The sequence below is a fragment of the Sorex fumeus genome, unplaced genomic scaffold (genome assembly GCF_029834395.1).
Source record: "Sorex fumeus unplaced genomic scaffold, SorFum_2.1 ptg000051l, whole genome shotgun sequence".
NCBI lineage: Eukaryota > Metazoa > Chordata > Mammalia > Eulipotyphla > Soricidae > Sorex > Sorex fumeus.
In genome coordinates, this window is record NW_026606108.1 from 9,895,477 (window position 1) to 9,908,087 (window position 12,611).

A 12,611-nucleotide genomic window follows, 5' to 3' on the forward strand; every position below is an offset into this window, starting at 1 on the left:
AAATAAACTGCCAGATAAAATTATGATATGGATGCTAATTACCTACAACTAGCTTTTGATTTTAATTAAAAAAAAAAAAAACAGGGAACGACTACAGATGTGGCTCATGTGGTACAGTGAACACCCAGTATGTCTGAGGCCCCAAATTCAATCCCTGGCATCCTGAGACCCCTCCACACCCCAGAACCCAGAATGAGCCCCGGGAGCAGTCCTGCCCTCCCCCCACCTTCCTAGTCCTGTGGGACAGGATGGGCAAAGGAGGGAAAACAGCCCCTCTCACATGGGGAAGGAGCACAGATTAAAGCAGATTATAAAAGAGAGGCACAGAGCAACATGCGTGCATTTCTTGTTTGTTTTTGAGTCACACCCGGTGGTACTTGGGGCTTTCTCCTGGCTCTGCACGCAGGAATCACTTCAGAGGACCCTATGGGGTTCCAGGGATCGAACCTGGGTCAGCTGCATGCCAGACAAGTGTCCTCCCCACTGTGCTATCACACTCCGGCCCCTGTGTATTTCTAGTAAACCCGACCAAGCCCCACGGACCTAGCACCAACGCTCATGAGAAACGGGCAGGTGGTTTGGCCTGAGGTCGGGTACACGAGAGCAAGCACAGCTATGCCATTTTCCTTTCAAGTAGGGGCCACAGCGGCAAATCCCTGCAGCGGTAGAGGGGAGATGAGTGTGGGGAATCAGGGTTCGAACTCAGGACCTCACACAGGCCGGGCTTCTCTCTCAAAGACTACTCCCAGCTCAGTGCTCAGGGGACCACACAGAGGAGGGGCTTCTGCAGCCAAAGCATGTGCTCCAGCCCGTTCCATGATCCCTCTGAACACTGTTTTTATTTCCATCTGTCTGTCTTCTAGTCACATAAAGACATAAAGGCACTCGTGCCCAAGTTTATCTCGGATTACGAGATTTGCAGGAGATCGCCCCGTGTTCAAAGGAAGCAGGGGAGAGATAGAGAGACGAGCAGAGAACGGGAGCGCAGGCAGCCCCAGGTCAGGGAGCCCCCACCTTCGGATCTCGGCGTCCGTGAAGCCCTCGACCAGATCCTTGCGCACGCTGCGAGGCCGGCCCCGGCGTTTCGGCTTCTTGTCGTCGTCCGAGTCGTCGGTCTCGCTCTCCGAGGCTGAGGACCGCTGGTTCTGCCTCTTGGACTCCGTGTCAGAGTCGCTGTCATTCGTGTGTGCCTGGAAAAAGCACAGTCACATTGCAGCTAGGGTCAGGCTCAAGGGGCCCTCCTGACTCGCGCGGGCTTCAGAAGCCCCCGGCCCACCCTGCCAGACCGTTTCCTGTGATGAATCGCGGAAGCAGAAGTTCTGCAATTAAGGCGATTCCCAGCTCCCCAGACACCGCACTGTCCTAAGCAAGCTGGAAGGAAAATGTCCCACCACAGCCTGGGCCTTCCACCTCAGAGCCACGGTCTTCCCTTCAGAGAATGTGGAGAAAAAACAAGTCCCTTAGAATGATGTTTGGTGAGCCGAGCAACAGCACAGCAGGGAGAGTGTTTTGCTGTGCATGTGGGTTCAATCCCTGGCATGCCACAGGGGGTCCCCCTGAGCCCCACCAGGAGTCATCACAGAGCCAGGAGTCAGTCCTGAGCACTGCCGGGGTGTGGCCCACCCGAAAAAAAAAAATTAAATCAAACCAAAAAAAGAACTCACTGCGTGGGTTTGATCCCTGGCATCCCATATAGTCCCTCAAGCACAGCCAGGAGTGATTCCTGAGTGCAGAGTCAGTAGTAATCCCTGAGCATCACTGGGTGTAATCCTCCCACTTAAGAAAAAAATTACTGAGTCATACATTTTCTTCTTCTTTTTTTTAATGCATTTGCTTTATTATTTATTTTGCTTTTTGGGGTCATACCTAGCGATGCTCAGGGGTTCCTCCGGGCTCTGCACTCAGAAATGACTCCTGGCAGTGCTCAGGGGACCATATAGGATGCTGGGGATCGAATCTGGGTCAGACACGTGCAAGGCAAACCTCTCCCCGCTGTGCTATCATGCTGGCCCCAAATCATACATTTTCTAATCAATGATGCTGATTTAGAAAAAAAAAATACAGCAAGTGCTCAGTTGTGATGCCTGTGATCTGAAGCAGACCTGTGTCTGTCTCCAACAGTGAAAAGCCTGATCACCCCCTTCCACGCTGCTGTGCTGTGCCTGGGGGCTGCCACGTGGGCTCTGACGAGGCTGCTGCCGCCTAACCTCTTACTGAGGCAACAAATAAACATCTGGAGTAGAAATCAGCCTGAGCCTCCGAGGGAAATGATGCTCTGAACCTCCACAGCATGATGCGAGCTTCCGGGTAGCTCAGGTCCCATGTGCAAAGACCCCATCAGCCGCCAGCGTCTCTCCCCAGAGCACCTACTGCCCACCAGCAGCACCCCCACCCCCAGCACACAGCCTCTCCTTTGCTTCTGAAGAGACACCCTCACCCCAGTCACCTTCTTGGTGGAACTGCGAATCCGAGGCAGCATATAGATTTCTTCCAGCTCCTTCTGCCGTTCCTCCTCCTCCACCTTTTTCCTCTGTTCCTCAGGAATGATCTCGTCCCAGTCCTTGTGAGGACGCTCTTCCAGGTCCTCCTCGTCTTCCATCGTAGCAAAGTTGGCAACCTGCAAATGATAAATGACTCACTGCATGACATGTCCGTGGTCCCAGGACGGTGTTTGGGAGACATGTATCAGGCTCTGATCTGGCCAGAAGCTCCGAGAACCAAGCTCCCACCTATCACTCTCTCTTCCCCTCCCCCAGATCGACTTGCTAAAGTCCCAAGATAACTGGGAATTTTGCTTTAAAGTAGGGAAACAAACAAAATCATATAGCCATGATTATAAATTTTAAACATACAGACATAATCATATAGACATGATTATCAATCATATAATCACACAAACTGCACTGTAGAACTGATCTCCCATTGCTCATCGATTTGCTCGAGCGGACCCAGTAACATCTCCGTTGTGAGACTTGTTGTTACTTTGTTTGGCATATCGAATACCTCATGGATAGCTTGCCAGGTTTTGCAGTGCAGGAGAGATACTCTCAGTAACTTTCCAGGCTCTCCAAGAGGGGCAGAGGAATCGAACCCGGGTCAGCCGGGTTGGCTGCATGCAAGGCAAACACCCCACCTGCTATGCTATCGCTCCAGCACTGGAGTATCCAACCTAAATCTAAACTTAGGATAATTTTCAAAGCCTATTAGCACCACACATAAAAATTACGTGGTGCAATTTGCTAAAGGTGGACAGATTTCCCTTCAAACAATCATTAATAGCTGTTAAATTGTTGTTCTCAAGTCTATCCACAGAAGAACATAAATAGGAAAACCTTAAAGGAGGGGCAGAATTTGCTGACTGTGATCATGATTATAAATTTTATTGAGGAGCTCGAGCAGTAGGACAGCGAGGAAGGCATGTGCTGTGTATGCAGCTAACTCAGGCTCAGCTCCCCCGAGTACCGCAAGGAGTGATCCCTGAGGGCAGAGCCCGGAGTAACCCCTGAACCTCATTAGGTGTGGCCCCCAAACCAAACAAAAAAAAGTGTCTCTTTATTGGGATGGAGCAGGGAGGGCCTTGCACATGGAAGTTCTGGGTTCGATCCCCAGCGTCACATAGGGTGCCCTGAGAACTGTCAGGAGTAATTTGTGAGTGCAGAGCCAGGAGTAACCCCCCGAGCAATACCAGATGTGTCACCCCCCCAAAAAAATATATTTTAATCGAATCATAGATTTTCTAATCAATGATGCTAATTTAGAAGAAAATAAGATCTGATTACAAGTTTCAATTATGAAGTCCCAACACTAATCCATTATCAACTTTGTTTTATAGATTAGTTCATGCCCCCAACTAGAGCACAAAGCTCAAAGAGCTATCACCTAGCCAAAAAGTTACCAGATCTCAGCTTTACTGAAGCACATAAGAGTAAAAGTATGTTGAGTTTCAGAAAGATGTGTTAGTCTTAGAAATAACAATGAAGATATAAAACACAAAATATCCTAGTAACCCTAGAAGCATGTCCGACAGCTTCATGTGAGCACTCAGTAGCTGACATCCATTCGTGCTGAGACTGCTCATCCCCAAAGTCACCAAGCAGCTAAGTGGTAGCATTTCAAAGACTCAGCCAATGGTCTCAGACACTTTCACCGGCTCTGGGCAGCAGTTGTCAGGCCTGGGCCTGGGGCTCTACATTCTGTCTTCCTGCCTTGCCTTGAAGGTAGCAATGAAGGACCAAGGAACTTTGGGAGGGTCTATACTTATTTTTGGTGGTGTTTTTGGCCACACCTTGCACTGCGCTCTGGACTTAATCCTGGTGGTGCTCAGGGACCACATGGGATGCCAGGGATCAAAAACTGGATGGGCCACTGTGCCCTCTCTCCAGCCCCCAGGTTTTGTTCTTCATAGTCACTTGGAGTGGGGCTGGAGCGATAGGACAGCAGGTAAGGCACTTACCTTGCACATGGCCAACACAGGTTCAATCCCTGGCACCCCCTATGATGTCCCCTTGCAAAGCCTGCCAGGAATGATCCCTGAACCCAGAACCAGGAGAAAGCACTTGAGCACCACTAGGAGTGGCTCCAAAAAACAAAACCAAAAACAAACAAACAAAAAAACCAAACAGGGGTTGGAGAGATAGCACAGCGGGTAGGGCATTTGCCTTGCATGCGGCCAACCCGAGTTCGATTCCCAGCATCCCATATGGTCCCCTGAACACCACCAGGAGTAACTCCTGAGTACAGAGCCAGGAGTAACCCCTGTGCATCGCTGGGTGTGACCCAAAAAGCAAAGAAAAACAAAATAGATAAATTTTTAAAAATGGCTACTTGTTTCTTTGGGGACTAGAGAGATAGTACTCCCTATTCTCTAAACCTACAGGAACCTGGCCCCAGTGCTGCCCCCTGGTGTCCAGTGTTCACTTCTGATTTCATGAGACTGCTAACACCCATATTCACACTTAAAAAAAATTTCAAGTGTTCAGAAGCTTCCACTTCCCTTCCTTCCATACTCCAGCACTGCCTGTGCCACTCGATTCAATGAATGTTTTTCCCAACATACCCCCCCAACGCTGCCACTCCCCGACAATATCTGGGTTCTTCCCTATTCCCAACGCTGCCACTCCCCGACAATATCTGGGTTCTTCCCTATTCCACCCCGACTTGTCCACCACTGCCCACACGCACAGGACAGCATGGGCCGCTTCACTGGTGCCCTTCAAGGGGAAGGCAATGTGCTGCAGGCTGAGACTCAGGAGAAAGGAGCCCCGGCCAGTGCAGCCAAGGTGGAGCAGTTCCTGCAACCCAGGCAGGCCTGACGGACACCACCGCTCAGAGAATCCAGCCGATGCCCATGGAGGTGCCCCTACCTTGAACTGTGATAGAAGCTCGTCTGTGGCACTGGTTGACACTTCGTTCTCTCTGGTTTCAGCCAAGCGCAGGATTTCATCTATATCCATTTCCTAAGGGAAGAAAAAGCAAAGTGTCTATGGGAGTCAGGCACCAGCCGGCACCCTGGCTCCTGAGAAGGTTTGCTGCAAGGACCCCAAACCCCTGATGCCTGCCCTCCACCTCTGGGTAAGGGACTCAGAGCTTTATGCCTCACATCTAACACTTTGAACCTTTTTAATTATTTTTCAGGTGACACCGGAAATGCTAAGAAGAGTAGAAAGAAAGATGAAAACCATGTGATCATATCAATCAATGCAGAGAAAGTTTTTGAAAAGAGCCAACATCCATTCATGATATGATAAAGAATAAAGAAAAAACTCTCAGTAGAAAAGGGGTGAGAGAAACCTTCAAAATAGTAATAATGGCCATCTATAATAAGCCCAGAGCACAGGCCTTTTCTGACTATGAAGAACTAGAAGCATTCCCTCTAATACCAGGTACAATGCAAGGATATCCACAGTCCAATTTGGGGCAGCTAGACCCATTATTATAAATGACTGATTCAATATTTATTCACAGCCTGAGTAATAGTACAGCAGGAAGGGAGTCTGCCTGGCATGAAGCCAATCCAGGTTCAATCCCAGCATTCCACATGGTCCATTGAGCACCACCAGGAGTAATTCATGAGTGCAGAGCCAGAAGTCAGCCCTAAGCTTCACTGGATGTGACCAAATAAATAAAAAACATATTATTCCAAGAACATATCCACACCGTTATTCATTGCTGTAGTCACACAATAGCTAAGATACAAAGTCAACCTAGTTGTCTGATGACAGATGAATTGATTGGGAAGGTGTGGGACAGATACACAATGGAATACCACGCAGCTGCAAGGAACAATGAAATCATACAATTTGCTGCCACCTGGTTGGAACTGGAAGTTATGATGTGGAGTCTGACGTAAGCCAGAAGAAGAAAGACAAACTCAGGATGATCTCATTTTTCTGTGGAATACAGAATAATTGGAAGAGGAAATATAATGAAATAAAGAGGAGGATGCCTAGATCACCCTGGAGCCCAGATTTCAGAACTGGAGAACAGAGAAGGAAATAAATCAAGGAGGGAAGAAAGAAGATGAGAAAAGGAAGAAATGGGGAGCAGGGGTTAGGCTTTGGTGATACAGGAGAGTGGTATCTATCTCAAGGTGGCGGGCGGGGCAAGGGATGGAGTAGGGGAACACTGGGGGAGAGAAGTGGGTTTGGTGTTGAAACATAAGCTCAACTATCAATAACTCTGTAAATCATGGTTTTTAAATACATTTTTTAAAAAATAAAAAAACAAACGAAAATAAATGCCAAGAAACAAAAATGGAATGAAACAAACCAAAGACAGAACCATCAAGATGCATTTCTCATCCTTTCCCCGTCTTAGTAAGAGTTTGGAGGTTCACCTGGGTGGGGGATGAAAAATCAATGCCCTCCTATGACTGCTTTAAAATGCCTACCATGAGGCTTGGAATCTACTTCCAGATTTCCAGAGAAATTCAGACTGAGGAGCAAAAGTTGTCACAAAAATGTCTTTGCTCACCGGGAACTTACCTGAGGCTCTGACTCCTCGCCTTCAAGTTCCTTGAAGAGATCCTCTGCCCCAAATTTCAGAATAGCCGTCAGCTCTTCTTTGTTGAAGGGGTTTGAGCTGTAGGCATGAAACGGAGCTGTCGTTTGAGGAATGTCAATGGGCCGCTAGGAATTCTGGCCAAATCTTACATATGTATGTGCATGCATGCATGCATGCGTGTGCGAATTCTTGCCAAATCATACGTGTGTGCACACGTTGTGGATTCCTGCCAAATCTTACACGCATGCATTCGTGTGTGTGTGTGTGTGTGTGTGTGCGTGTATGTGCGTGCACAGGTGTGTGTATGGTGTTGGGGATGAAATCCAGGGCTCACACATGCAAGGCAAGTGCTCTAGCACTGAGCTACATCCCATCCTGCAAATACATCGACTGTACCACTTTCCCTCCAAGATGAAAATTGGTGGGAGCCCTAGGCTGGCAGACAAGGGCATGAGCTTGCCCGTTAGGTCATCTACCATGTGGTCGAGCATGGAAGACAGCACAGTGAGAGACCTGAGTTGTTCTCTCGGGCTGCTGGCTCAGGGAGCTCTCCTTCAGCCAGCACTTTCAACCTTCTCACCTCCAGCCCAGAGCGCAAGAGCCCAGGAGTGAAGGGAGAGAGCGCTTGGTGGGTTGGAGCACACGTTCCACATACGAGAAGCATAGGTTCGATTCCCAGCACTGTCAGGGCTGATTCCCCACCCCACCCCACCCCCCCCAAAAAAACCATGCAACAAACAAGGCAGCAAAGAAAGCCAATTTCCCACCCTCCAATTTTGCAGATGGGAAGGGTCCCTTCACTTTGGCCTAAGCCCAGGCCGGAGCACTGTCACAGAAGACAGGCCATGCTCGTATCCCAATGGACACTCTCCAGGACCAACCATCAGGGTCACTGCAACGTGGCCACAATCACCAGGCCCACAAACATGGCCTTCTGTTTCCCACTGGAAATGCAACACTCTTAATGTTGCCAATGTAAGGGGGGGAAAAATGCTAATTCAATCCATGGCCCTCACAGGAGCACCCAGAGTGAACCTGCCTAAGGGGGCAGTGTGCGGCTTTTCCATAGGTCACATGGTGAGCCCCAGGGAAGCAGAAGGGAGGCGGCATGTGAACCGACAGCTCAAAGAGCCACTGGGAGGAGGCAGCAGTCGGAGAGTAAAGTGGGAAAGATAAAAGCCCTCTGCTCCAGCGAAACAGGGAACCTCCATGCAACACACGTTCCAGCCAGTGTTGGTGGGAGAGCCACTGGCACCACCCTCAGCCCACTGGCTGTCCTGCCAACACTCACTTAGACCTTCCCGAGTTGTTTTCCAAGACTGTCCGGCCAGTGGTGTCCATGCGCTGAATCACCAGGTGGTCCAGCACCATCTTTTTCTTGGCCCGCTCGATGATCTCCTCCTCCACAGTCCCCTTCGTGACCAGGCGGTAAATGTTGACCTAAAAGAAGAACATCCAAGGTTACGCTCAAAGTGATCGTAAGCCATCCATGTGAAGAGAAAGTTGATCCATGCAACATTCTGACTTTCTTAGTCTATACAACATTCCTCATCTCGTACTAAGTCTACTCAGCGTTCTTCCTCTTACTAAGTCTATGCAACATGCTTCCTCTGACTGAGTATCTGCAACATTCTTCCTTTCTTCAAGGTTCCATTCAGAAATAAAAATGGCCCTGGAGAGTTGTCATCAGACCCTAAAAGTATATGAACTTGCTCAAGAATAATCAGTTCCCTGGGACTGGAGTGATAGTACAAGAAGGGAGAGCAATTTGCCTTGCAAACCAAACCGGGTTCTGGGCTGGAGCAGTGTGGGTAGGGTATTTGCCTTGCTTGCAGCCAACCTGGGTTTAATCCCCGGCATCCTTCTGGTTCCCGACTAGCACCAGGAAAAGTTATCCCTGAGTGCAGACCCAGGAGTAACCCGGGAGTATCATTGGGTGTGATCCCAAAACCAAACCAACCACCCCCTCCAAAAAAAAAACAAGAATCTGGTTTTCATGTTGGGCACTTTTCACCAAAACAGCATCTTTGGCCGATTATCAGGTAGCTTATGAGTTACTAGGTCAAATGTGAAGATTTTGATGTAAGAGAATCACACTTACACTTTTCCAACTACCCTCTAAGCTCATACTGGCTAGGGATAAAAACAGACGCTCCAGTGACCTAATGCCTGGATGTGGTTGCCCCACAGAAACAGCTTCCGGGACGAGGGCCGTGGTTGCAGGATTGTGTCTGTGGGGGCCATCCTCACAACACAAACAAAACACACCCATGAAAGGTAAAGCCAAGGACAAGCCCGGCTCGAGTCTATTGGGCACAGATCTGTCCTGGGGTGTAGCAGAAAACCACAGGGGTTGCACGTCCCCAAAGCTGGCTCCTCTCAGCACCAAACACTGTCTCTATTCTAGTTACAGAAACCTTGGGAACATCACAACAAATGGGAGGGCTGAGGGGAACATTCCCAAACCTCCTGCAATGGGGGGGGAGGAGGGGGAGGGCCGCACCCATGTGCCAGGAGAGTCCCATCCCCCAACACTGACCTGCTTTTTCTGGCCGATCCTATGGGCACGGGCCTGTGCCTGCAGGTCATTCTGCGGGTTCCAGTCCGAATCAAAGATGACCACTGTGTCTGCTGAGGCCAAGTTGATTCCCAGGCCACCGGCTCTCGTCGAGAGCAGGAAGCAGAAATCCTGTCAGTGACACAAGAGGCTACTTTATACAGAGGTCCTTGGAGCCGGTCCTTCGCCCCAGGAACCTCTGCAGGTCCAAAGGGATGTGAAATGTGGCAGGCACGGGGTATGAGGGACATGTCAGGAATGTGACAGCAGAGAAAGTGCCCATGCATTGGGGCAAAGTTATAGTACAGAAGGAAGGGTGTTTGCCTTGCACAAGGCCAACCTGGGTTCAGTTCCCAGCTTCCCAAGCACCGCTAGGAGTAATTCCTAAGTGCAGAGCCAGAAGGAACCCCTGAGCATCGCCAGTATGACCCAAAAACAACCACCACAACCCGAAAGAGTGTCTGGACTTCTGCTATAATATCTGTCAAAACACTGCCATCTGTCCTTCCTGATCCTGCCCGGCCCCAGGCTCCGAAATTTGGTATCTGGAAGCTCCCAGAGAATAATCAATGGCTCTTGGAAGGGCTATGATAAACCCATTAGATAAACAAGCATCCAAGGGCTTTGAGAGTGACAAGATTAAAAGGCATCCTTTGTGGCACCGAGTCTTCATTCACAAACTGATGACAGAACTGTTTTCTTGGAGAGAAAGGACGTGTCTGCTGAAAAGGCTTCCCTCGACCCCCAGCTGCCCAAGTGACAAAGCTATGCACACTGTACCTCAGACCCGTCAGCATTGAAGTGGTCCAGGGCCTGCTTCCGGATCTCGCCCTTGATGGAACCGTCCAAGCGCTGTAGAAATAAATCGCATGCAGCTTATCAGCTAAAACATCAGGCACACTCAGATCAGCTAAAACATCAGCCACACTCAGAAGAGACCACCAAAGGTGCACCCTTCACCACACCAAGGCCTACTGAGGAAAACTACCCAGAACTCACTGCCCAAGTGCCCTGGACAGAGCTGAGGCAGTTACTAACCCAGTTACAAAGTCAAGGTCACAAGATTTGGATTCAAAAGGGTCACTGAGGGTGAAAAGGGCCTTGTGCTGCAGGGAAGAAGATGGTGCCCAGGTATACTCAGGCCTTTGCAGTTACATCTGTCAACACTGGAGGGCACAGAGTATAGGGCGTATAGGGCCATGGCCCACTGACCCTGCAAAGGGTGGACACTTCTCGGGCTGGAGTGATAGCACAGTGGGTAGGGCGTTTGCCTTGCACGCGGCCGACCCAGGTTCAACTCCCAGCATCCCATATGGTCCCCTGAGCACCATCAGGGGTAATTCCTGAGTGCATGAGCCAGGAGTAACCCCTGTGCATCGCTGTGAGTGACTTAAAAAGCACACCAAAAAAAAAAAAAAGTGGACATTTCTCAGCTCATGTGGCTGACCAGGCGCTTCTCAATCATATGGCTGACTGGACACTCCTTGCTCACATGAATGGTTGGGGGTTAGAACCACATAAATGCTGATTTGCTTTAGAAAACATTCGGCTCTACCATTACAGAAATGTTCAAAAAGGACTTGAACAGGTCTAGAGTGACTCAGAATCATGTGCATACATGAATGTCGTTATTACTTTGGAGTAATGATGGAAAAATAATTACTTTGCAGTAATAATGTAATAATAATTACTTTTGAACTCAGGGCAGACGTTACAAAGCTGTATGTGGCTCCAGCCTGCCAGCCAGTGGTAATCACCTCTGGCCCACCGCATTTTTTTTTTCAAGAATCAGACCCGCACTTCCTTCTGCTCCTGGGGTCACATTTGGAGAAACCAGATGACACTGCACAACTTCTTCCTGGCTGATTCCCTTCTCTAATCCCACACACCCCTCCAAAATCAAGCAGTATTTCTTCAGAAATTCAGCCAACGAGGGAGTGAAGCACTTGATCACAGAGTCCACCAAATGGGGATGGGGAGGGGGGTACCACAGAGCACCAGTTTCCAAGCACTCTCACCTGGAAAGGGTAGTGTTTGATAGCCAGGTACTCGGCCAGGATGTCCAACATTCTCACCATCTGGGAGAAGATAAGAACTCTGTTCCCCCTTTCCCGGAGTCTTGTCAGCAGTTTATCCAGCAGGATGAGTTTCCCACTGCTCCTGATCAGGGACTAAAGGGTGAGAAGAGACCGATCAAGGTCAGAGACACAGCACAGCAAGGAGGGCACCGGCCTCGCAGCTGACCTGGGTTTGAGCCCGGGCATCCCACAGGGTCTCCCCCGCCCCAAACACCGCTGGAAGTGATTCCTGAGTGCAGAGCCGGGGTAACACCCCTGAGCACTGCCAGTTGTGGCCCTCAAAACAAAAAAAATGAAGAGACTGGTCATCGTGTTTGAGATCATGTGCCACCCTCACCTGGGATACCATGCCCGTTGTTTGCATCTGGACTGAAGGGTTCCCGACACCACATGCTGCACTGTGAATCACTACAGGACAGTCACCCAAACCCTGATTCCTTACTCCACCATACAACAGACCTCCTAAGGATGCCTGCCACACGGCAACCTGGGCTTCATCCCCGGCATCCCATACAGTCCCCTGAGCACTACCAGGAGGGATTCCTGAGTACAGAGCCAGGGGTAAGCCCTGAGCACCGTTACGTGTTTCCCCCACCCCCCAAAGAAACCAAGGGACCCCTTTAGACAGATTTATAGTCCCCGTCTCCCTTCTGGTGACCACCATTAGGGTCTTTAAAGTATCAACGTTTGTTCTGATTTGCTCAGTTCTTCATTCTTGATCTGCTTATTTTTAAAGTCTTCTACAGGAGCCAAAAAAATAGTTCACTTTTTTTTCTACCTTTCTTTCTTCCTTTTTGGGATATACCTGGCAATGCTCAGGAACCACAGGATGCCAAGGATGGAACCTGCACTTCAGGCCTGAGCTAGCTGCCGGAGCCCTGGGGTCCCCCCATTCTTGACGCCTCTCCCTTAGCTAAGCCGGCCTTGGTGAGAATACCCCGTGGAGAGAAAAGGAGTGCTGTGAACATCCCAGG

The 12,611-nt window shown here is 49.6% G+C and overlaps 1 protein-coding gene across 1 annotated transcript in view; it reads right to left on the reverse strand.

Annotated features, from left to right (window-relative positions):
• CHD2 (chromodomain helicase DNA binding protein 2) overlaps positions 1–12,611 on the reverse strand; it is an 80,195-nt gene that overhangs the window by 21,274 nt on the left and 46,310 nt on the right. Inside the window, exons 19-26 of the mRNA XM_056124682.1 lie at positions 11,578–11,730; positions 10,340–10,411; positions 9,542–9,691; positions 8,294–8,442; positions 6,984–7,080; positions 5,364–5,456; positions 2,447–2,617; positions 1,015–1,190 (exon numbers count right to left, since the gene is read on the reverse strand). Coding sequence (XP_055980657.1) covers positions 1,015–1,190; positions 2,447–2,617; positions 5,364–5,456; positions 6,984–7,080; positions 8,294–8,442; positions 9,542–9,691; positions 10,340–10,411; positions 11,578–11,730 — 1,061 coding nt within the window. The remainder of the gene's footprint in view (positions 1–1,014; positions 1,191–2,446; positions 2,618–5,363; positions 5,457–6,983; positions 7,081–8,293; positions 8,443–9,541; positions 9,692–10,339; positions 10,412–11,577; positions 11,731–12,611) is intronic.